This window comes from Alosa sapidissima, chromosome 11, assembly GCF_018492685.1.
Source record: "Alosa sapidissima isolate fAloSap1 chromosome 11, fAloSap1.pri, whole genome shotgun sequence".
Classification (NCBI taxonomy): Eukaryota; Metazoa; Chordata; class Actinopteri; order Clupeiformes; family Clupeidae; genus Alosa; species Alosa sapidissima.
In genome coordinates this window covers 28,753,725-28,778,724 of record NC_055967.1, presented here as the reverse complement: position 1 = coordinate 28,778,724, position 25,000 = coordinate 28,753,725, and the positions used below count along the sequence as shown (strand labels likewise).

At 42.5% G+C, this 25,000-nt stretch overlaps 1 protein-coding gene across 3 annotated transcripts in view; it reads left to right on the top strand.

The window, feature by feature from the left end:
• Positions 1–25,000, top strand: part of LOC121724238 (cytosolic carboxypeptidase 4) — a 135,967-nt gene that overhangs the window by 107,962 nt on the left and 3,005 nt on the right. For all 3 annotated transcript variants that reach the window (XM_042110651.1, XM_042110652.1, XM_042110653.1), the window contains exons 22-24: positions 2,779–2,910; positions 3,246–3,422; positions 15,249–15,403. In XM_042110651.1, coding sequence (XP_041966585.1) covers positions 2,779–2,910; positions 3,246–3,422; positions 15,249–15,403 — 464 coding nt within the window. The remainder of the gene's footprint in view (positions 1–2,778; positions 2,911–3,245; positions 3,423–15,248; positions 15,404–25,000) is intronic.

Here is a 25,000-nt window from a genome sequence, read left to right as displayed (position 1 = left end):
TGTAACATCCACATTGTCTACCGAACTTATGCTAACCGTTTTGCTAGCTTGTAAACAAATCCATGTGCTTTATCATTACCTTTTTCCACAGTTTGAAATAGCATAATGCACAATTTCTCCAGCAGAGGGGGAGATCCTGCCAAGTTTCCCTTTAATCTTTCCAGCCTTTGTATATATATATAAGTCTACATCGAATGTCACTTTACTATACAAGTTGTGAAGTATTCATAATCACTGAGTTTAACACTGAGAGGTAAACTAGCCTACATTCAGCTGACCCGTATTTGTGTAACCTGGAACGGTTGGACATTCCCAGTAACAAAAGATGAGAAATCATCTGCAAAGGTTACATAATAAAACAAATACATTTTTATGAAACAAAAATTATTTGCTTGACCATGTTCTGTCTTTTTGGAACTGGACTAGCCCATTGACTCAGATGTGACGTGATCAGGTGATGTAAGAGGTTTGGAACAAAAACGGCAATGCTGCTTTGCGGTTGTTGGACTTTTATTTTGACAAGTTGTTGTCGTTCTAACTTCCACATTCATGAAAGGTTTGGTATGAATGTTGAGTCATGTCTCATGAAACAGTCATGAATGCTTTATGTGCAGTTTATGACAGCTGCTATAAATGTGTTATGAACTCACCCGTCAAGTAAAGTGTTACCGTAATTTATATATCTGATCTGTTTATTATAGAGCTCACACACTGACAACTCTTGACTGACATTTCTTCATAGTGGAAATAATGTGTTGGTGGATCAGTCATTGAACCAAAGCCACCCAGTGGTTTGGCTAATGCATTTCTATGATGTTTAACATCAGCCTAGGCCTGTTGTGCCTGCGAAACCCACAGATGCAACAACAAATTAAAGTAATACAATGTAGCATGTCCCGTTTTTTATCAATTTTCAACATCGCTGATACCCATTGAGTGCTAAGGGAGCACCCAGTTAGTCTAAAACCTATGAAAAGCATTGAGGAACGCAGTTCCGCCATTGCAGATAAATTAATAATAAATATATTCTTTCATACCAACGATATAGCGCAATGATATTGTTAAAATAAATGGTGCGTTACTCCATTTTTCGCATGTACAGAGGTGACCAAGAATCTAGCAATTCTTGTCCAAAAAGTGTTGCTACACCACAATACTCAATATCATTTCCCCCCGTTGCACTGACACTGGATTTTAGGGTTCCCCCACCTGCCAAATCCCACTTTAACCACTGGTAACATCGAAATGAGTCTGAAGTCTTTAAGGTCAAAGACCTACATTGTGTTGCTTTAAATACAAAACCTCTTTCTACGGACTCAGTGGCATCTAACACACACACACTCTGCATTTTCCTTTATTGAATACAATTACAGATTTACAAATGAGTTGAACTGCAGTTAATTTATCATGCCTGTAATCATAGCACTTACCTGACCAGAATTGTGTCGTTATGAAGCTCAAATATGATTGTCTGAAACAACCAATTAGCGGATGCAGATTGCCGTTTAAAAAACTGAGCAGTCAGCCATGTACATTAACAAGGTGGATTCAATTAGTAACCTCCTGTCAGACAAACAGCAGTTGATTAGAGTGAACTTCTTGACACCATTGTTTCAATGATACATCCACTCGCACCCCACCAAAGTCTGCTCAAAAAGCACTGTCTTCACACCACTGAGTTATGACACCACTGTCCACATTCATAATATTATCTTCCCATCATTTACATTTATAAAGTATATTTTTGGGGGCTTTTATGCCTTTAATGCGACAGGATAGTGGAGATTGACAGGAAATGAGTGGGAGAGAGAGTCGGGGTGGGATTCGGAAAGGACCACAGGGCAGGAATCGAACTCGGGTCGCCAGCGTACGGTGCAGGTGCCCCAGCCAGTTGCGCCACAGCCTTTTACATTTATATTTCTTCATTTTAGCAGACGCTTTTATCCAAAATCATACATTATGTCAATTATTACAAGGGCCCCAGAGCAACTCGGGGTTAAGTGCCTTGCTCAAGGGCACAACGGTGGAAGCTGGGAATTGAGCCCACAACTTTGCAGGCTACTGCATGCTAGCCCAGCTCCTTAGCCACTACACTACCACCACCCATCATCACTCTGTCTGATGCAGCTGATTGCAGACCACCACCATGTGTCCACAACACCTCTGTCTCCATAACATCACTATCTATCCAACACGTTTTGTCCACTTGACCCCTGACCCCACCTGTGTCCTCTACGGTATATACCATTGTGACTCTCATGACCACTGTGTCCACTGCATAATGACACAAAGGATTCTAAAGCGCAGCGCATATTGGCGCCATCATTTTCAACTGACAAGCATTCGATAAGAAAGAACTGAATGGTAATCCACATGGCAGTGGTGAAAGGGTTTGATGGTGGTGTGCGGGGTTGTATTGCAAACAGTGCAATCTGAGTAATTGAATGTCCAAAGCAGAGTGCACCAGAATCATGCCCGTACCGATGTGTTTTTGTGTCTGAGTCTAATGTGTGTGTGTGTTCCTAGAGCACCTAACAAGTCTGCTCCATTTAGGAATGCTCTTTTACATCAGAATCAAAAAAAAAAGTTGGTCTTACTTCTTCAACAGAGAAACTTGGGAGTCAACCACCATGTTTTGTTATGTTGCCTATGGAAACAATGTGAAATGGTTGAGGGAATGATATGGGAGGAAGACATGAGGAGGTAAATGGTGCAGTAACTAAAGCAATAGATGCATAACTAACTGACTGATTAACTGGCTGCTGTCCTTGTTGGCAGGTGTTCTGTGATTACCACGGCCACTCCAGGAAAAAGAACGTCTTCCTCTATGGATGCAGTATGAAGGAGACACTCTGGCAGTCAGGCTCCTCAGTCGACACGGCAACACTCAAGGAGGACCCAGGATACAGGGTATCGTTTCAATTTTTCTAATGATCCTCACCCCAAAACCCCACATTCTTCAGCCCAAAATTCCTTTCTATCATCATGTGATAGACAATAAAGTTGTTTGTATCCTTAATTATTTCTGCTGATACATATACAAGTATACAACACAGTATAGTCCGTGTAGTACTGTTTTTATTTACTGTATGACAACACTATTGTTCATTTTTTAACATGATCAATGAAATGTCAGGGAAAAATTTATACAAGCACAGCAATTTATTTTAGGTGCCTCTCTCACGCTCCTGTTGATTAATGGCGGCGATAATACTTTCTGATGAGTCATGATCTGTTTCTCTTAGACGATTCCCAAGACTCTGGATCGTATCGCGCCAGCGTTCTCCTTCAACAGCTGTAATTACCTGGTGGAGAAGTCCCGAGCGTCCACGGCCCGAGTGGTTGTGTGGAGGGAGATAGGCGTCCTCCGGAGCTACACCATGGAGAGCACCTACAACGGCTGCGACCAGGGCATCTATCAGGTTAGTGTTATGCCAAACACGCATCGCCAAACACGCGCACACACACACACACACACACACACACACACACACCAGGGTTGTGCACAATTTGAATTGCAATTCTGCTTCCTGTTTGCTACCTCAATTAAAATGCAAGTGAAATTCAAGAATTGAATTGGAATTTAAGAGCCAATTTCAATTCATTTTTGGAATTTTGCACAAACCTGACACACACACAATCAGACAGAGAGACAGACAGACGGATGGACAGACAGACAGACAGATAAACAAAGGGATGGACAGATGGGTGGGCAGACAGACAGACAGATAGACAGACATGCTATACATACCTAGAGACAGACAGAAAGACAGACAGACATGCAGGCATTTAGATAAAGGGACGGCCAGGTGGGCCCAACTCCCAGCACAGGCCAGAGCCATGAAACATGCTGGTACACCCCCCCCCCCCCCCCCCCCCACCCCCCATAGGCACTGCAGCTCCATCACACTCCTCCAACACAATCATTGTGCTCAGTAGCAAACATGTCCAGTAGGAAGACTTCCGTGCCTCTTTTGTACACATTCATTCATAAACATTACTGATCTCCCCCCTCCACTTAACCTCCTCACTCACTCACACACATCACTTGTCTCTTCTAAATCTGTCTTTGCTTTTCTGGACTTGGCTGCAACCCATGTTAAATAAAACAGTGCAGAATAAAGTAAAATATGGATGTGGATGAGGATCCGTCTGGCATTAGTCTCCCACCGCTGCGTTCCCTTTAATTTTCATCAGAACGAGAGACGTGGAACTTCTACAACAGGGCTCAGTTTCAGAGACATTTGCATGTTGTAAGATAGCTCGCTAGCTTACCCACCACAAGTGACGTTGTGTGAAAGTCGGCATCATGTTTTTAAGATTCATAAGCACAGGCAATGGAAGGAAGAAAATGCAACATGTACTTTACATCATGTAATTTAAAAACACAGAATTTTGACATAATATTATGTGTCCCAGTGTGCATAATATTGGTTGCAAACTGCATATTTGAGAGTAGAATAAATCACACCTCAGACCACAGAAAGTATAAAAATACTGTTTTATGCAGCTTTTTTGTAATGTAAATGTTTTTGGTTGCACACCCAGGACTTCTGTGTCTCATGCTTCTCAACTTCATTTGCATGACATTGTGAGCCTGTGTAGTTGAATTTCATGAGCCAGAGAAACACCTGAGACAGAAAGAAAAACTATTTATTAAGTCCAGATTGACTGGGCGATTTGAGTCTTGTCAATTGCCTTTCATCCAATGTGAGAATCAAGCTAAACTAGAAACAACTTTGTATAGATGATGCACTAGTGTGTAGATTCATTATTTAGCAAGGACTAGCATTATCTGAACAAAATGTCCAAACTGTTCCACTGGTGTGACTATATTTTTTTTTGTAAAAGATGGATTCTGTATAATGAAGTCAAATCACATTCCCGATTTGTTTGTTAGCATTAATTTTCATGAACAGAGCACAAGAGTCATGATCAAACCAGAGTAGTGAAATTAAATAAATGATATTCATCCCCAGATCATGCTGACCTACTGTGCTATAAATACTTGTGGAACATGTTAAATTACTCAGGATGAATATATGAATATGTGAGGAGTGAGCAGGGTTCTGTCTGGATCTCAAGAGGGGGAGCCACACATGTCATTCAGCCGTGAAGTACAACTGCACCTTTTCTAATGACAGGCCTTCCAAAACGAGGACACACACACAGACACACACGTATGCACGCATGCACACACAAACCCACACACACATATCACCCTAGTCGTTATCTCTCTCTCTCTCTCTCTCTCTCTCTCTCTCTCAATAGTGGTGCACACACTCCCACACACTGTCCTGTTTGATACTTGCATTATTTACTCTATCCTTTGTCCTCAGCTCCCACTTCTGACAACTGCTCCTCCAGCCTCTGCTCCTACTCTGCCTGTCACACACACACACACACACACACACACACACACACACACACACACACACACACACACACACACAAAAAACACACATTTGAAAACCCTTCACTAGCTAACCCAAACACAGAGCATAGTCTCATGAGGGTTGTATCTGAAATGATTTTAGTACTGAGCTGCATTTTTAGAAAGTGTAAAGAGTTTGGAATGGGTGTCTGGGGTTGGAGCTTTGTTTTCTGTCTGCTGGGCCGACCAGGACCAATCGGGTAATTACTTGTTTTGTGTTTATTGGTTGGTAATAACTGGCTGGGGGTGGGGGGTGGGGGTTATAATCAATAGAGTGCAGTTTGAATTGAGTATGAACTGTCAAACAACACGGACAACTACTCAACACGAAAAACAATTTGGTACTTTTATAAGACTAAGGATATTGGTTTTAGGAGTACATAATATGTCTCTCTTTAAAAAATACTCATTTACGAGTACAAATTGGGAAGTAAAGTTTTGAGTTCTCATACAGATACTTTTGTAAAGCTTTTAGCCAGGGAGCTTCTGATGCATTATGCTATGTATAGTTGCTATGAGTACACAAGTTGTTGTCGCTCACCACAGGGTCAAGGTTGCACTTTTTTTCAGACATCTCATACGAAAATAATTTGATCAGTTAGTAAAAAATGTGACAAATGTAAATAGTCTGTTGTGACTATGACTATATCTGTAAGCATTCCTTTAGCCTTAGCCCCGAGCAGGGAAGAAGACCCCATCACTGTCTGAGGTGCTGCCTATCTCTCTGTCTATCTATCTATCTATCTATCTATCTATCTATCTATCTATCTATCTATCTATCTATCTCTCTCATGAGCTCTTCCATGGCTTCCGTGCACATGATGACTGGTAAATTCTATTTAATGAACGCAGAAGTGTGTGTGCAAAATGAGTAGCCTAATCCCTGTTTACCTGTGTCAGGCCTATTGCCACGGGCCTGTTGGCTGGAGTGGTTTATGGACCCTTTCAAGAGAGTTACATTATCAGCATCATAGTTGGCCCCACAAGGCTTCCGTTTTAACATTCCATATGTTATCTTAATGCAGAGGAAGTAGATTAGGGCCCAAATAGAATGTTCAAGCATTGTTTTTGTTTTTATTGTTGAAAGGGTCCATAATCACACTAGTGGTTTATCTCGGACCGATTCTCACAGAACATTGGTGGGACTGTGGAGAGGAGCACCACCCGTTGCATCTTACCCTGCTTTGATTGGCTCATGGAATGCCTCAGTAGCCTTGGGGTTCTAGCTGATGTGGAAAAGCCTTGAGCTTTACCCTGTTACAGTTTTCTCAGTCGCTTTGGTGCTATTCTCACATCACTATTAACTTTTGCACAGCAGTTAGTGCATTTCTCAAAACAATTAGTGCAAACTGCAAAACCTGCAAAATGTGGATGACCTGCAAAAGCACGTCACTTGCTCAAAATGGATAGTCCATTCCTCAAAAGCAGGTATTAATGTCAATGAAACTGTCAGTGTCATCAAAATGAGAAGTCTTGACACCATCGTTTATGAACAAGATAGTAAAATGGCTTTGTCATGTTTTCATTATGACAGTTCTCTCAGTGTTTTCCAATGCAAAAAAAAGGTCAGAACTCGGTGACACTACCTGGACATGCTCAAGACAGCACTATACAGTACTTGTACAGCCATTTGAAAACTACAGTAAAGTTACACATTGCTGTAGTTAGGGGAGTAAGTGAGTACAAGACACTGAATACGTACATTTTTACTGTATGCTCTTTGCAATTCCACAGCATTGTGACAGAATTTGATAACTAGTTCAACAATTTTGTATGTAATGACTCAAGCAATGACATGAAGACTATTAGTTTTACTGGGAACGACTATTCAGCATCCATAAGTATAGTTCATTTTGACTGACATGACATTTAAGCAAATGATAATGTTAAAAAACAGCAGAGAATTGTATGAAAGCAACTGATACATATCCAAAAGCATTTGCAATTTGTTCAGAGGAAGGAGAAATTGCTACTATGATGTGCACAAATGACTAAATGTTGTGGAGGTTGAACTAATAGTTATGAGAATTTTCATTCTGATCTGAAAAAAGCACCAAAGCGACTGAGAAAAACGGTAATATAGCCGTGTCAGACAGTAATGGGAGTAGTCAGATGGCGTGTTCCCTCAGTGGCCTGTCGATGGCCGATAGTGGATAATTGTGGAGCATGGATCTCTAAACAACACACACACACACACACAAACACACACACACACACACACACACACACACACACAAAAACACAGCTTATTGGCTTCATTTGTGTGTAAACGTAAGCTATGGTTGATACACTCATAGATACTCATAAACACACTTACAGTAGACTTTGCTTACTGGTTGCATGGTTGAGTAAACATAGGGGATGGACACACACACACACACACACACACACACACACACACACACACACACAGCACATACTGACTGCATTAGTGGGTAAATGTTGGGATGTGGCCTAATGAATCAGAAAATCACACGTTTCATTAAGGGGAGTTGGAGAGGCAGGTGGCAGGCCAGATGTTTGCTCTTAAAGGCTGGCCGTGAGCCTGAGCAAGTGCCTGATTAAAAAGTCTGTACTGATCTTCGGCCGGGATGTCAGTGGCCTGGCAGACCGTTGGAGTGCACCAAGGGGGCCGGGAACTCCGAGCAGAACCTGACGGTACTCTTTCCGACGGACGGATCAGCACCACTGGCTCCAGCAGAACCCCGGTTAAGGGGGGGGAAAGGGGGGGGGGCTCCTTCCTGCTCGGAGTCCATTTATGCCAATTAGAGGTGGTGGTGAGACGTGGAATTGGCTTCAGGATTTGGCTGGAGACGGTTCATTATCCCTCTCAGACGACCGGCCGGTGAGTCACAGGCGGGGGAGGTCAGATCCGAAAAAAGGACAGAGGAGCAGAGAGGAGAGAGAGAAGGAGATAAGATAGGGGGAATATGAGGAAAGAAGGAGGGGAGGGGGGGGTGAGAGGAGGAGATATGATGGAGAAGTAGAGATGGATGTGGATGAAGGGAGAGGATGAGTGAAAGAAGAAGAATGAGTGGCGAGAGAGAGAGGACAGAGAGAAGATGGAAGACAAGAGAGAAAAGACAGGGATAGAAATCAGATAAAAAAGAGAAGAGAGAAGTTGAGAGAGAGAGAAAGAGAGAGAGACCATACTTGACTGACAGTGATGAGTACAGGCTGCTGGAGGTGGTGGTGTTTTGGTGATTGTTAATTATATGTCAATCCTGCATTATAAACACACACACAAACATACTTAAGAAATCCCATGTGCATAATTATTATTGTATTGTAGCAGAATTATTATTTTTTAAAACCCTATTGTCATTTGTTATGTCTGTTCAGCACAAGCCCATTCTGTAAAAGTTTCCTATCTCAAAAGCATCACATCACATGGGTTTTTGGTGGTTATGAATATTTCATTTAGTTAATTTCTTTATTATTTATTCAGTATTTTCATCTGTTTATTTCTACATTTATTGTTTCATCTTTTATTTAGCAATTCCTTTGTATGTCTTTAGCAAATCAATTGCCCTCTCAGGTGACCTTCTTCTGACTTAAACTGCTGTTTTGCGGCTCTAGCGATGTAATTATTCCCATTTTCACATGTTGTGTTGCACAGATAAAGGATGCAATAGACAGACAAGCACAATGCATTTAATTAAGAAGCAGTGATTTTTCATATAAAAAACAATAAACTAGAAGTGGCCCTTAGCAACCTCAAAAGCTTCCCATATCACATCCTTCCCATTCTGAACCCCCCCCCCCCCACACACACACACACACACACACACATACACACACACATACACACATATTCACATACACACACTGTTGGCAAGTGTTTTGGCATCCAGAGGGAACCTCACTTCCCGTCCCCGACATCTTAAAATAAATGCCACTGACACAAGCATTTAGACGAGGAGCTCAGAGCCCCCCATCTTCTATCTATCTATCTATATATCTACTGTATCTATCTATCTATCTTTCTATCTATCTGTCTATCTATCTATCTATATATCTACTGTATCTATCTATCTATCTTTCTATCTATCTGTCTATCTATCTATCTATATATCTACTGTATCTATCTATCTATCTTTCTATCTATCTGTCTATCTATCTATCTATCTATCTATCTATCTATCTATCTATTTATCTCTCTATCTATCTATCTACCTATCTATCTATCTATCTATCTATCTATCTATCTCTCTCTATCTGTCTATCTATCTATCCATCTATCTATCTCTCTCTATCAATCCTGCTCTTTCACTGTCTCTCTGTCTCTATCTCTCCCTAGCTCTCTCTCACTCTCACGCTGTCTCTCTCTCTCACGCTGTCTCTCTCACATGAGCTGTTCAGTGGCTGAGGGACACATGATGACTGTTTAATCATGTCTAATGACTGTAGATTTTGTTATAGCCGATCTGATTTGAGAATGCGTAATGGGCTTTTCTAAATGACAGTGAGAGGCGTGGGCAACAGCCAAGGTCTCAGACGGCCATTTGATGTTTGCCAATTGATTCAACGGTGCTGTAAGTGTACTCCCAGCCCAGCCATTTTGGGGCCCTCAAAAGCACGGCTCCTTTCTCTCCTTCGTTTTGAAATGTTTTCAGCTCTCGGCATCTTGGCCAACGTCAGCATCTGTTTGATCGGCGTGTTCTTTATAGCCTTTCTCCGCTGTTTCTGTGCATGTGTGGACACAGCAGGAAGCTGTGGCCTCTTGATTGCTAGTGTGGCCAGATGAGGTGTGGCGGGGGGATGGCTACGTAGTAACATACACCTATTAAATGAAAATGATTTCCTATGAGAAGATCAGAAGTTCACATTCTAATTCTAATTCTCTCTCTCTCTTTCTCCCCCTCTCTCTCCCTTTATCCCCCTCTCTATCTCCCTTTCTCTCTCTCACTCATTCTCTCTCTCTCTCTCTCTCTCTCTCTCTCTCTCTCTCTCTCTCTCCCCACACTTTGGCCTGACACAACTGGGAATCCTATTTCTTTCACAGATGGAGGCATAACTTTAGAGTTCCAAAGACGAGGTTGTGGGAGAGGAAATGTGACATACAGTGTTTTAATTTTGGGTTTGAGTGTTAAAGAGAATCCCTAAAAAGGGAAGGGAAATGATTAGTTCTCCGAGTGCCGGTTTTGGAGATGATTCCCCCGTCATAGAGGATGTGATTGAGTCTAGATGACGCTTAGAAAGGAAATGGAAGGTTAACCTTAAAACACAGACTCTCCTGGGTATCAAGTGCTCCTCTTTCTCTCTATGTGTGTGTGTGCGTGCGCGTGTGTGTGTGCGTGCGCGTGTGTGTGTATGTGTGTGTGTGTGTGTGTGTGTGTGTGCGCGTGTGTGTGTGTGTGTGTGTGTGTGTGTGTGTGTATGTGTGTGTGTGTGTGTGTGTCGGAGCATGTTTGAGTTGCGCTGAGTTAATTAAGATCTTCATCAAAGCTTGTATCTCTTGCACCTTCTCTGCCTTCATACATATTTTAGTGTTATGAACAGAATCAGGGCTTTAAAGCCACACATGGTGCTTTATTCTAATCACACACTCTCTCTCTCTCTCTCTCTCTCTCTCTCTCTCTCTCTCTCTCTCTCTCTCTCACACACACACACACACACACACACACACACACACACACACACACACACACACACACACACACACACACACACACACACGCACACAAAATGACAAAGCAGTGTCTGCAGCAGACACCCATAGATACTTGGCTCACACACAGCTCCACGCTGCTGTTCCTGCATCGACGCCTTTGATCTCACCTTTAGGCTTCCAGTGTGAAACTAGTCGAATTCACGTCTGGACACGGGCTTTGACATGTAATTGGAGATAATTTAAAGCCTTACCCAGCGGAGCTGTCCTACACACTTAGAACCTGAAAGCAGACATTGAGGTGCTTTTCCAACAGGCTTTTTTCGCTGGTAGCTCGAAAATGGAAGCAGTGGCATATTCTTTTTTTATTTTTGTTCGGTTGGGTATTCTTTGGCACCAGCTTTATGATGAGAGTTCAGGAGGTGGATGTTCACTCAGGGCAGATTCACAAGACAAGCTGAATGGCAGAACATTATAAGCTTTGAATGCTTTAATAGTGGGAGTATTTTAAAAGTATTTTGAATAGCATGACCTTAGAAGTCACTTGACAAATGACCTTATGTATATGTATATATATAGAGAAAGAGAGAGGTGTATATATATATATATATATATATATAGGTGTAAATATATTCTGAAGTCAATAACTTGGAGACGTAGTTGGTCTTGTTAACCATTATGAACCAATGTCACACAATTACATAATTTTGACAGTGTTATTTGGTGTCTGTGAAAATAGCCTGAATCTCCAAGAATGGTTATCTCAGTGAAAGTCAATGTTTTGATATCTAAGTAAAAGTCAATAAATTGTTCAGTGACATTATCAGTAAAACTATGTTCTGTTTTGCTGCACTGCCTGAAATTGCTTTGGAGGAGTAATCTGAAATTAAATTAAAATTTGTATCAAGAAATGTGTGTGTGTTTGTGTGTGTGTGTGTGTTTGCGTCTGTGTGTGTTTGCCTCTGTGTGTATGTGTGTGTACTGTATGTGTGTGTACTCACAGTATGTTTCTTCCCATTATAGCGTCTAATTACATCATTATAGCAGTATGTCGGCATGCATGTTGTATAGAAGATACTAGGACCTATGGCTATTAAAGATTAATATATCTCTACATAAGAAATCACCTTGTTTACAGAAAGAGTTGACTCATTATAATTCCACCATATACTGTATACAGTATGTGGTCTGGGGGACAGAATGTCATTAATAGGCAGTTGCTGACTCGGGTAGATTGGGTCCTACTCTGTCATAGATCTATTACAATCAGTTGTAATCCATTTCAGCTCCCTAAATGTACCCGTGGTAGCGGTGTTGAACTGGGCCCAGTTTCAGCTACTTGGGATGGTCAGTGTTGCCTGCGCAATACAAACATAAAGAGAATTGATTTTCTCCAGGCACAAACAGAGCAGGTTCTAAGCATTCCAACCATGTAAACTCTTCTACGAAGCACTAAATTATTGAAGAGCCATCCCCAGAAACACTCTCCTCATTCCACACACACATACACATAAACACACACACACACACACACACACACACACACACACACACACACACACACACACACACACACACACACATATACTCTCTCTCTCTCTCTCTTTCTCTGTTACACACACACACACACAAACACACATGCACACACACACATTTGTGATTCCAAAGCCACTTCAGCACCCTTCCAAAGCCACTTCACCACATACACATAAACACACACACACACACACACACACACACACACACACACACGCACACGCACACGCACACACACATACACATAAACACACAGACACGCACACACGCACACACACATACACATAAACACACACGCACACACACACACGCACACACACATACACATAAACACATAAACACACACACACACACACGCAGACACACAGACACACACACACACACACACATAGACACACACACACACACAAACAGACAGACACACACTGAAACACACACATGCTTATGCAAATGTGCACATACATAAAAAAAGCAACACTGGGTGGGAAGTAATGTGAACATGCATGTGTGCATCTGTAAAATTGCCAGCCTCTTTGCTCTGCCATCAGGGAGATTGTGGCAAATAACTCTCACCTGCTCAGAAGCTCTACGCTGAGCTCTTATGAGTTCAATTTGCCTCCTCTTTAAGGCAGGTCACCACTCACCCTGCTGTCTGACTGGAATGTCGGCTCCGCAATCTTCCTCTACTTTACGCAGTATGGATTAAAGGCAAAGCCACATACTCACGAGGACAATAACTAGCATATTTGCAGGTTGAAAAACTCAAGTGTTTTATGAGCCACTTCATCCTCATTTAGTGACGGCAGAGATAAGGCAATAACGGTGTCCCAGACCTCTTCTTGGAGAGAGAGAGACAGAGAGACGGAGAGAGAGAGAGAGACAGAGAGGGAGGGAGAGAGAGAGAGAATGAGAGGGAGGAAGAGAGAGAGAGAGATACTGTAGACATGAGTGCTTAGTTACACTGCGCTTAATCTGCTTTGCTCTTGACTTATCTGTAGCTATTATGATACCATAAGGCCTCAGGCAGACACACATTAAAGCGCCCGGATCTCAAAGGGAGTGCATGAAATAGATTTATTAGACGCAGGCGGGACAATTGAACTATGTGCAGAACAAATAGCGATTAAATTGTACAAAATAAAAGCCCTTTTGTTGAACCACATCAAGGCCTCAGGTGGAGGAAGAAGTGATAAATGCTGTAATTCAGTTTTTCTGCTCTTAAGCAAAAATCAATTACATTAGCTGTTTCCAGCTACATTGTGTATTCTTTTGACAGAATGATATGCATATATAATGTATACATTATATATGGCCTTCATTGTTCTTCTAGTGTCTGTATTTGTCAGTGTCACAAGGATGCATGTCATGTAATGATTATTATCTAAACTCTTCTGCAATTCTGTGCAGTATGTCACATGTCACCTGAGGGATATCTTCTCTTGTGCATGTAATAACTTTCTCGGCTCTCTACTCGGTCCCCTGTGAAGCCCACAGCTGGGAGATGAGCAATGGGCACTCGGTGTAATGTAGTTGGAGCGCTAGCCAGCCAGAGTGCTAACATCTTAACTGCATTCACTTACATTAGATTATGGCAGCAGGTCTGGAAAGAGCAGGAATGATTGAGGTGCTGTCTCGTACACAGAGGGCCGAGGCAGAGTGAATTCATTAGGCTGATGAATGGGCAGAATGGGTTGGCAATGTGTGCTTCACAGCTGAAGAGGCTCAGTGTGGTGTTTTCTGGCTGAAGCGTAGTGGGGGGTTTCATCAGCCGAACCGCGTGCGAGAGAGTGTATAGCAGCTCCCTTTGCCTTAAGCCTCGTCTGCTTTTGCCCCCCCCTTTTCATGTCATGAGATTTTCTAGAGAAATATTGGTGTGGAGGCTAATGGGCCTCAGCAGGTGGTTGTGCTACTGGGGGGGGGGTTTGACTGTCCCCTCCCTGTTTTAGATAGAGCATGTTCCAGCACGACAGCTCTGCAAGTACTCCCAGTACAACTCATTGACTTTAGTCCTTCCCCTCTAGAAAGGACAGTTTAAGCTTCAAATTGAAATGACAGTCACCCTCTCCTGTGTACCAATGAGGGGCTGCTGCAACAAGCAGACCTGGTGTGACTTCTCAAAGCTTGTTTGGGGATGACACTGCTTAGCCATCTGTGAGCTCTCGGAAATGGAATGAAAATATGTTGTGAGCTCCTTGTGGTGATGGGAAATTAAGAAAAATAAATGTCAATTATGGCCAAAGAATGACCACCCCTTACCTGAAATTACTGTTGGCTCACCCTAGCATGCCAAGACATTATCCTCTCTGGAATAGGTTTTCACATACACGGGCTGTTTTCATGGGGGAAATTATTGTTGTTAATTGGCAGGTTGCCTCTGCCAAAGATTGCACTCGACTTAAAACTTGACATGTGTGTTTCTGTGTGTGTGTGTGTGTGTGTGTGTGTTTACGTGTGTATGTGTGTGTGTGTGTGTATGGGTGGGTGTGTGTGTGTGTGCGTGCGTGCGTGCATTGTGTGTGTGTGTGTGTGTGTGTGTGTGTGTGTGTGTGTGTGTGTGTGTGTGTGTGTGTGTGCGTGCGTGCGTGCATTGTGTGTGTGTGTGTGTGTGTGTGTGTGTGTGTGTGTGTGTGTGTGTGTGTGTGTGTGCGCGTGCGTGCATCCCTACAGGGCATGCAGCTGGGCACTCGTGAGCTGGAGGATATGGGAGGGAAGTTCTGCCAGAGCCTGCTGACGCTCCGAAAGAGCACCATGCTCTACGATAGCAAAGTCATCAGCCACATGGCACTGCTGGACGACAGCCTGATGGACCACAAGTCACACAAGTAGGTCACACACACGCACACACACACACACACACACACACCTGCCATTACTGTGGTTATGTTCCAGCTCTACTGTAGGTTTATGTTGAGTACAGTAGGAACACATGGATTGGCCATGTGGAACATGTGCTCCAGCTCCATTAACAGTTAATTACTGTAGGAGAAAATAGAACACACTTCACACATGCCAGCCAGCATTTGTCTACTTCCATTAGCACAGATGCCCTTGAGGAAGGATGCTGAAGGAGAGCTGGCCGCAGTGGTGTGAGACTGTAAGACTTACACACACACACACACACACACACATACCCCTTCCCACAGTCCTGGGCACCACACTCTAGGATTCACAGTTGTACATCCCACAATGTAGGATTCAGAATTTGATATGAACCACAGCTCAGTTAAAGCAAGTGTATGTGCACTTCAATTCAATATGTGTCATTGTGTGCATGCACACACAAACACACACACACACACACACCCACACACACAAAGACTCCTGAATACACTTTTCATCAACTTTATGTATATGTATGTACTGGATATGTGTGTCTATGTGTGTGTTGTGTGTGTGTGTGTGTGTGTGTGTGTGTGTGTGTGTGTGTGTGTGTGTGTGTGTGTGTGTGTGTGTGTGTGCTTTATGTATATTTATGTACTGGATATGTGTGTGTGTCTCTGTGTGTGTGTGTGTGTGTGTGTGTGTGTGTGTGTGTGTGGGTGTGTGTGTGTGTGTGTGCGCGTGTGTTTGTGTTTGTGTGTGTGTCTACTTTTGGAACAAATGGGAATCACCTTCTTTTGAATTAGTATCACAATGCAGCATGCACATGCACATCATACAAAAACACTAGTCTATCAGCTGCCACATTTCCACATTATGCAGCTCCCTGCCTTCACACACACACACACACACACACACACACACACACACACACACACACACAGTTGCATACACAAATGTCTTTTCTCCTTGTCACGGCAGCTAATGAATAGTAAACTCAATTTCAGGACTCTGTCTGAAAGATAATTAGAATTGAGAGGCACTACCTCACACAGATCTGATACCTTAGGCCTGCTTCAGACCAACTGCATGCTGTCCCAATAGCCCATAATCATATTGTCTTTAAAATATAAATGGTAAATAGGCTGTATCCCCCTATTCACACAAACACACACACACACCAATGGCGGGAGGCTGCCATGCATGGTGTCAACATGCACGTTGGGAGCAGTTTGGGGTTCAGTACCTTGCACCAAAGCACACTTTGACAAGATCAGGAATAACCAGGCCTGAACCCCTCCTGAGCCACTGTCGCCCCAGAACTGTGTTTCATAGTAACGTTATGGCTTTGCTGTTTGTTTTTTAAGAGTTGCACTGCTTGCTTTCTTCTGCAGACCGTCAGCAGACGAAAGCGAAGTTGACTCTAGTTGAAAAACTTGTTCTATCAGAGTTGGGCATACTGGGCATTAGCTTGTTAATCCACAGAGAATTGAGTGCTGTCCCCTTCGGTGCCGTTCCCAGCAGCGCTGGGAAGACTTTCGTCTTTAAATGCGTTTCTTGTGCTAATCAGAATGAACCTCTTTCAGACAGATGCACTTTCTTCTCCCTGGCCTCTTAAAGCTCTTTTTCATTAAGGCTGTGATATGGCCAGAAACACATCATTTTTAAATCCCACAAGTACCACCCTGCAGTAATTTAGGAGACATACGTTACAGAAGCACTGGGGTGAACGCAACAAATTCTTTAAGTAGTTTTAAAATAACTTTTTTTTTGTGGTTGTGAACACACTCTCACACACATTTCCATACAGGCACACATCATAGTCCACTTCCTAACCACACAGGGGTAAATGGACTCCATTTATATAGCACTAACAATTTCCCACAATCACCCATTCACACTAGGGCTGTCAAAATAACTGATTCATTTCGATTAATTAATTTGAGAAAAAATAACTGATTAAAAAAAATAACGCAGATTAATCGATTCTGTATGACCTTTGACCCTGAGCCGTTGTAGTCAGTAACCATTAGACTGTAAAATGAAGGAGAGAAGAAAATGTGCTGCCTAGATCATTGATTGGAACATTTACTTTTCGAAACGGCTTGATGGTGTTGATAAAAATAAAGTGTTGATTAAAATAAAGTCCTCTGCAATGTCTGCAGCAAAGAATTTGTATATCACCGGAGTTCATCAACTCTAAAGTCGCACATCATTGCAAAGAAATACTGTAGTGTTGTCATTGAGGGGAGTGATACTTTATTTTCATTGTGTCCCCTAGGTTATTAGCCTAGAAATCTAGACGCGCCTCTAGCGGCAGCAAATTACATTTGCTGCCAGGGCTAGTCTAGCAACTCTCCATTGGCTTGTGAGCTCCAGAAATCGAAACTCAATCAGGCCAATGAAATCGTGTATAGAGTCGTTAGGTGGGCTTAACATAATGATTGATGGCAGAGTTGCAACGGTTTGGCTTGAATTCCCTGCTACTTGAAAACAAATAAGATGGATGTTGCTGTTGGCGAACAGTGTGACACGAGTTAAGCTTTTATTAAGTTGGCAAACGTTTGAACTAGCCAACTAGCTCCACTGGTGGGAAACACATGGGACTCATAGCGCTGCCGCTGTCCTATTGCATGCAGAGGGAATTTGAAAGACAACTTATTATCCCGCCCCTCGGACTGAGCACTGCGAACGGTGAGTGCCCAGACCCTACATTTTAATGTGGGTCTGGCTCGTCAGGCTACTAGGTTATATCTGTGGCCTGAAATACCTTGTATGTGATTAAAAAAAACTTCTTCCCGAAGCACTTTTGAATTTATTTCCTCAGCATATTAGGTCATATCATAGATTATTATGGCCATTATTAAAATAACTAGATGTAACCCAGAGCGGTACAAAATATGACCGCCGCCCAGTCCAGCACATTTTTTCCACAAAAAGAAATCACGCTGAAAGGCGTATATGATTCTAACTGTCTCACTAAATTGCATTATCCACACTCAATTCTCACTGGTATCTGCTAGACAACAAGTACCAAAACATGATTAGTTCATAGATTTCACATGTAAAATTCATTTTATACAACCCCACCTCCATCTTGCCTGTTCATAATTCTGAGAAATTCTTGATTGTTTGTGTTATGTTTATGTTATGTGTGTGGGTGTGTGTGTGTGTGTGAGTGTGTGTGTGTGTGTGTGTGTGTGTGTGTGTGTGTGTGTGTGTGTGTGTGTGTGCGTGCTTGTGTGTGTGCCTGTGTATGTGCCTGTGCATGCAAGCGTACATATGTCTACTGTGTGAGTATGTGTCATACGTATGATTACTGTGAATGTATGTGTGTGTGTGTGTGTATCTGTTTGTGCACATGTGTGCACATGAAATGGGTTAACATGACCCCTGGAGGCAAACATACGGAAAAAAATGGTCATCCTAGGCCCTACAGTTCTCAAGATATTCACAGAGAACTGTGTCTGCCCTACCCTCCTTTCGGGGGGTCCAGTTCAGCGTGGGGGCTACAGATCAAAACAAAAAATGACAGTTCCATGCTATCCATGTGGGGGTACATGCCCACCAAGTTTTGTGTACCCCGGTCTTTCAGTGTCCCGGGAATCCTTGTTGGTGTACGTCACTAAATGTACACATAAATTATTTTATTGTAAGGCCCCCCATGAACGAAAGTACACAAAACGTGGCATGCATTCGGAGGGTGTCATAATGATCCTATACTTTTCATTTCATGCAGTTTTGACCTTGTCAGCCAGAGATATTGTGATGAAAACACCTAATTTTTTGCTTTTTAATTTTTAACTTGGTGGCGCTATACATGAAATAAGTGGTAATGGGATGGGTTGACATGCCCCCTTAAGACCAACATACATAAAAAAGGTGGACCTCCTAGGCCCTACGGTTCTCGAGATATTCACAGAAAACTGTCTCCGGCCACCTACAGGCCAGTTGGGGTATAGTAACATAAATTAATTTATTGTGTGGCCCCCCATGAACGGAATTCCACAAAACTTGGCGTACATACAGAGGGTGTCACAATGATCCTACACTTCCAATTTCGTGCAGTTTTGACTATGTTAGGTCACAGATACCTTCAATTACAACACCTCATTTTTACTTTTTTGTGTTTAACTAGGTGGCGCTATACATGAAATGAGTGGTTATGGAATGGGTTGACATGGCCTCTTGAGATCAACATACAAAAAAAAAATTGTCCTCCTAAACCCTACGGTTTTCGAGATATTCACAGAAAACTGTGTCTGCCCTACCCTCCTTTCGGGGGGGTCCAGTCCAGCGGGGGGGCTACAGATCAAAACGAAAAACGATGGTTCCATGCTATCCATGTGGGGTTACATGCCCACCAAGTTTTGTGTACCCCAGTCTTACAGTGTCCCGGGAATCATTGACGGAAATTTGGGCACGTGAAAAAGAAAAAAAAAGAAAAAATCTGACTAAACCTATATGACCGCCGCTTCCCTGCGCGGCGGTCATAATAATAAAAGAGGTTTTGAACTTTAAAGCAACACCAAAGAACTTTCCCTCTGTCACACGCACGCTATTTGTTTATCCAGCACCGGCTTTGCAAATAACGATGTCCACAGACAAGGTAGAATATTTTGCATGACTTATAAAAGTACGATGTATTGCGGCATCAGATGCAAGTCAAATTTGTGGTTTCTTATGTCTCATTCCATCGAACTACAAATCCGCTACCCGATCTGGCAAACTTACATAGTGCGGTTATAGCCGATAGAGGGCCGCGAAGTGAATGCAGAATTGCCCTTCACCCTGTTTCGAGTTGATGAACCACTGAAACGATTTTGGAAACATTATTTTAAGGTACAAAAACTCTTTGGTGTTGCTTTAATGTCACTAATGCTGATTATTCAATGATTCATTTGAATTTAAATATTTAAAATACTTTCACAGCAAAAATCATATATGTGATTAATTTAGATTAATTAATCACAGAGTATGTAATTAATTAGATAAAAAATTTTAATCGATTGACAGCCCTAATTCACACACACCCAGGCTTTTCTGTAGATCCGTAGAGTTCCTGCGCTAATTGTGGCTAATATATCATGAAGCAGGGAGTCAGAGAGGGGGCTATGTTCAGATCAAACTGATTTGAATCCTACTGTGTGGCGTTTGATTGACAGTACTAACAGAAAGGGAGAGGGAAGTGGAGAGAGAGGGAATTCAAGCGAGTGTGTGCATGCATTAGACTTTCAAAAGAGATGCGTGTCACTAGCAGCGATCGTGATGTGAGATGTAGCCTTGTTAAACAACCAACCCAAACCACATACAGCCCTGGCGTATCTCCATAGATATGACAACATGACAGCATTCTCCCTCGCTGAGACCATGTCCTGATAAACTAGCACACTGAAGCCTTCCAGGAGCGCGATCGGTCCAGCAGTTGATCGGTGTCATTTGATTAACATATTCATATGTTTCCCCCACTCACTGTGCATATATACAGTAGGCTTCCATGCGGTGTGGTTTTTATCTCTGTTTTTTTCTGCATCTTTGCATTAAGTGAAATGCCACGCAGAGTGCCAGCCATGTTAATATAGGCACCATGCTGAGGTGTGTTGGTGGGAGTTCCTTCATGAGGTGACTGTAATGGCTTCTACATACCTGACGCACCCGACCGGTAGCGCGACAATGTGACGTCAAAATGACGTAGATCTCTCTGGCGCGCCAGGGTTTTGGCCGTGTAGCGCGAGGTAGCGCACCACTCATTTTTTTTCAGACGAGCGCGACAAGGCGGAAACAGGAAGATGGACTAGTTCGAGGGCAAGCGAGTTGCAGTGTTTTGTTACAGTCGTGAATTTTTAATAGTTTGCTGGATAAGTTAACAAAGTTACCAGTGAGAGTTGCAACACATTGAATTAAGAGGAAAGAATAGAAACGATTTCTTTTCAAACAAAGTATATCTATTAAGGCCTGAACAAAATCTCTTTCCACTTCAGGAAATTACACAAACTCAGCCAGCTGCTAGCTAGCTAGCCAGCTAACTAAACTGTTTAAATTATTAAAATTTCCCTCGGGATGACTAAAGTACCTATCTATATATCCATCTATCTATCTATCTATCTACCTGTGCACACACCTTGGAAACTACATGATAATGATGATGGTAGTTGTGAATAGTAGCAACCAAAGTCTGAAGTACCATCACAGAGGCTAGCTACTGGTGTTTTTTACTGCAGCTTCTTCTGCTGTGTAAGTAGTTAATGTTAGTCTTTTCACAACAGCGAATATTGCAACTAGTCTTGCGACCACCACGCGCGAGTATAAATGGTTACGGCGCTTCTGTGACGTCACATTGTCGCGCTACTGGTCGGGTGCGTCGAGTATGTGGGACGTTTTATGGTTTGTGAGAGTACACAGCGCAACACACACACATACACACACACACACACACACACACACACACACACACACACACACTTGTGCATGGTAAACAGGGCCGGCCTTCTTCTGAGCCATGGTGTTCATCTCCCAAGGCTTATCTGATTAAATCACCTCCCCTGCTAGGAAAGTGGAGTAACACATACACACACACACACACACACACACACACACACACACACACACACACACACACAAACACATGATGTGTCACACACAGCTTGTCACTTTTAATCTGGCCCTTAATTCATTTGCAAGACCTGCGCATGGGCTTGCCTCTCCTGGGAGATGAGTGTTTACACACATAAGCAGCTCGGAGGTGGGAGGCCCCTTTCACTCCCCTTACTCCAGTCAAAGGAAAAGAGCATGAGACTCCACGTTGCCCTCTAGGAAGGCTCAGATGGACAAGTGGGTTTGAGTTCTGCACTAGCCTACCGTAACAGTATGTAACTCGGTGAAGCAGTGATAAGGTCAAGACTGTGTTTCTCTCTACTCTAACCACACACTCACTTTAACACTTAAACTCCTCACCCACACACACACACACACACACACACACACACACACACACACACGCTGCATTTCTCTTCTCATTTAGTGTTCTTCTCTCAATGCTGCCTTTTCATTTAATTCTGAGAGAGGGAGGAAAAAGGCATTGCATGGCCAAACTAAAGCACGTTTAAATCCCCTCCTCAGTTTCTTTTTTTTTGTGTGTAGAGAAATGAGGCTTTTAAAATTCAGAGAGCTTCCATTCATTATTTGACCCAAAGAAAGAAAGTGGTAATAACCTTGGCTTGCTGACTCTGTAGGTCATGGACGATGGGGAAGTAGATTGTCAGCCGCCCCTCCTTGCCCATTGTGCGCACCATAACGACTGCGCTAGTTATCGGCTCCCATCTAAACGTTAAAACTCGAGAGGGCGCTCGCATAAGGAATCAAGAAAAGATTGCATTTAGTCACAATTATAAGAGCCAATGAAAGGACTTCACCAGAGCTGCCAACTCTCACACATTGAGAGTGAGATTCATTCATTTGATTGGCTCCACACGCTCTTAGACCAATCAAATGTGTGAGGGGTGCCAGCTCTGCATCACCCTTGTTACACTGCCATGGGTGTCACAGGTCTTACATGTGGAAAAACAATACCAAATAAAACAACCAAACACTGCTGTGTTGAGTCAAACATGCATACTCATCTTATTCCATGCACACATGCATCGCATATTCATTTCAACAGATCCATGCACGTACATAAACGGCTCCCTACCTACATGGCTCACTCTTCTTATGGGCTTTGTTGGTGACATGCATTCTTTTTTTCCCTCTTCGTTTTACAACTTGATCCTCAAGTCAGCATTTTCTGCAGTCAGCAAGTTAATTAGTTGGCAAAAGAGGTTAATTAATAGGAGACACAAAGGGAAGGGCACTGCAGTGCATTAATTATGAATGCTGAATGCTGAAGGGGCTGGTGGTGGATGCTTTGGACTTTATTTTGTGATCAGGGATAAGAGAAAAGTTATATGTTATATATTAATTACCTGACTATAACATGTGCAGGGCATAAATGGAGACTACAATACCAGAATTATTTTACAGAAGCTCTCTCTCTCTCTCTCTCTCTCTCTCTCTCTCTCTGTATCTATCTCTGTTTTTATACAATCTTTGATATGTCTTTAAAAAAATCACAAAGTTTTGGGAACATCTTCCGAGACTTGGCAATATGAGAGTCCTCATTCTGTAGAGTATGTGTTACGGTCTCGTAGACGCTAGGTACACAGGAAAGGGTTTAACTATGGGCTACACTAGTCTAGGGGCTATCAAACTGTCCTAGCACCCGGAGACCCTAACTTTAGGAGGGAGGCTGCTGATGGGGCAAGCCGGGGCAGTGCTTGCCAAGGCGGCCTCCCACAGAGTGTGTTTTCTCACCCACTCACCCACCCACAGACACCCTGGGACTACAGAACGCGCCGTGGTGCATCTGTCGTTTGCTTGCGGAGCTGATTGTTGACATGGCCACGGAAATGTTATCATTTCTGATTGACACTGTTTAATCAGCTCTTTTGATTGCTGTAACCATGACGATGAGAGGGCGCGATGACTTGATGCTACGCTAATGTAGGGAAATCAGAAGCAAGTGCAGATTGAATGGGAATGGTAAAAGTAAGGGCTCTAGAGGACCTCGTGTCTGCGGTAATTGTGGCATTAGAAAGATGACAGCAGTGTCCAAATATGCAAAAATAATGGATTGCACAGAGGGAATGCTACACTCGTATGTATCATGGAGGTTTTTGTATTGTTTTAATGTATTTTTTGAAACCTCAACTGCCATTATCTATTGTGTCTTAAAGTATACTATAACTTCTGTAAGTGGATTTTATTTAGTATCATTAAGATTAATGAACTGTAGGTGTGTGATCCCTTCTAATCATTCACTTTTCAGAGGAGATAAAACATTAAGGAATATAGAAACTGTGTAATGAGCTAATCTACACTATAGCTTTTATGGAAAATGTGGGAAATGACATAAAGTATTAATTGGACACCAGACAGAAAGAGCACTGGCTAGCATATTATAAGCAAATTAATTTTCACTCATTGCATATGCTATACACACTTAATTATAATGTAATAGGTGGACAAGACCCGAAACAGTGTTTTCAACCTAGCCCCTTTCCCCTGTCTCTCTCTCTTTCTCTCTCTCTCACACACACAGACACACACACACACACACACACACAGCTTTATATGATTGATTAGATTTATACGAAAGACTACCCTTGCCTTGTTCAAGACTGCCCTTGTCTTTGTACTGAGTTTGTACTGACCTTTGACAGATGTGTAGTACTTGTAAGTTTGGTTCTGTTGCCATTGTGCATTCAAACTCCTGATGATGAAGCACTGTAGCTCTCCAAGGTGCTGGACTCCTTTAATGAGCTTCGTCATATTCATTTATCTATTAAGTGGACTTCCATTTGAACTCTTTCTGCTGCAAAATTAAAGAACCCACATCAAATATTGAAAAACATATCTCGTCTGAATAAATCACCTTTTTATTGTCTTATTAATGGAGGAGTCATAAATTATGTGAATTATGGACTAAGTACACTTCAGACATCTCCACACTGATTGGACTTGATATGATTTTTAGTACAGGGCACAGACACAGACCAACTGAA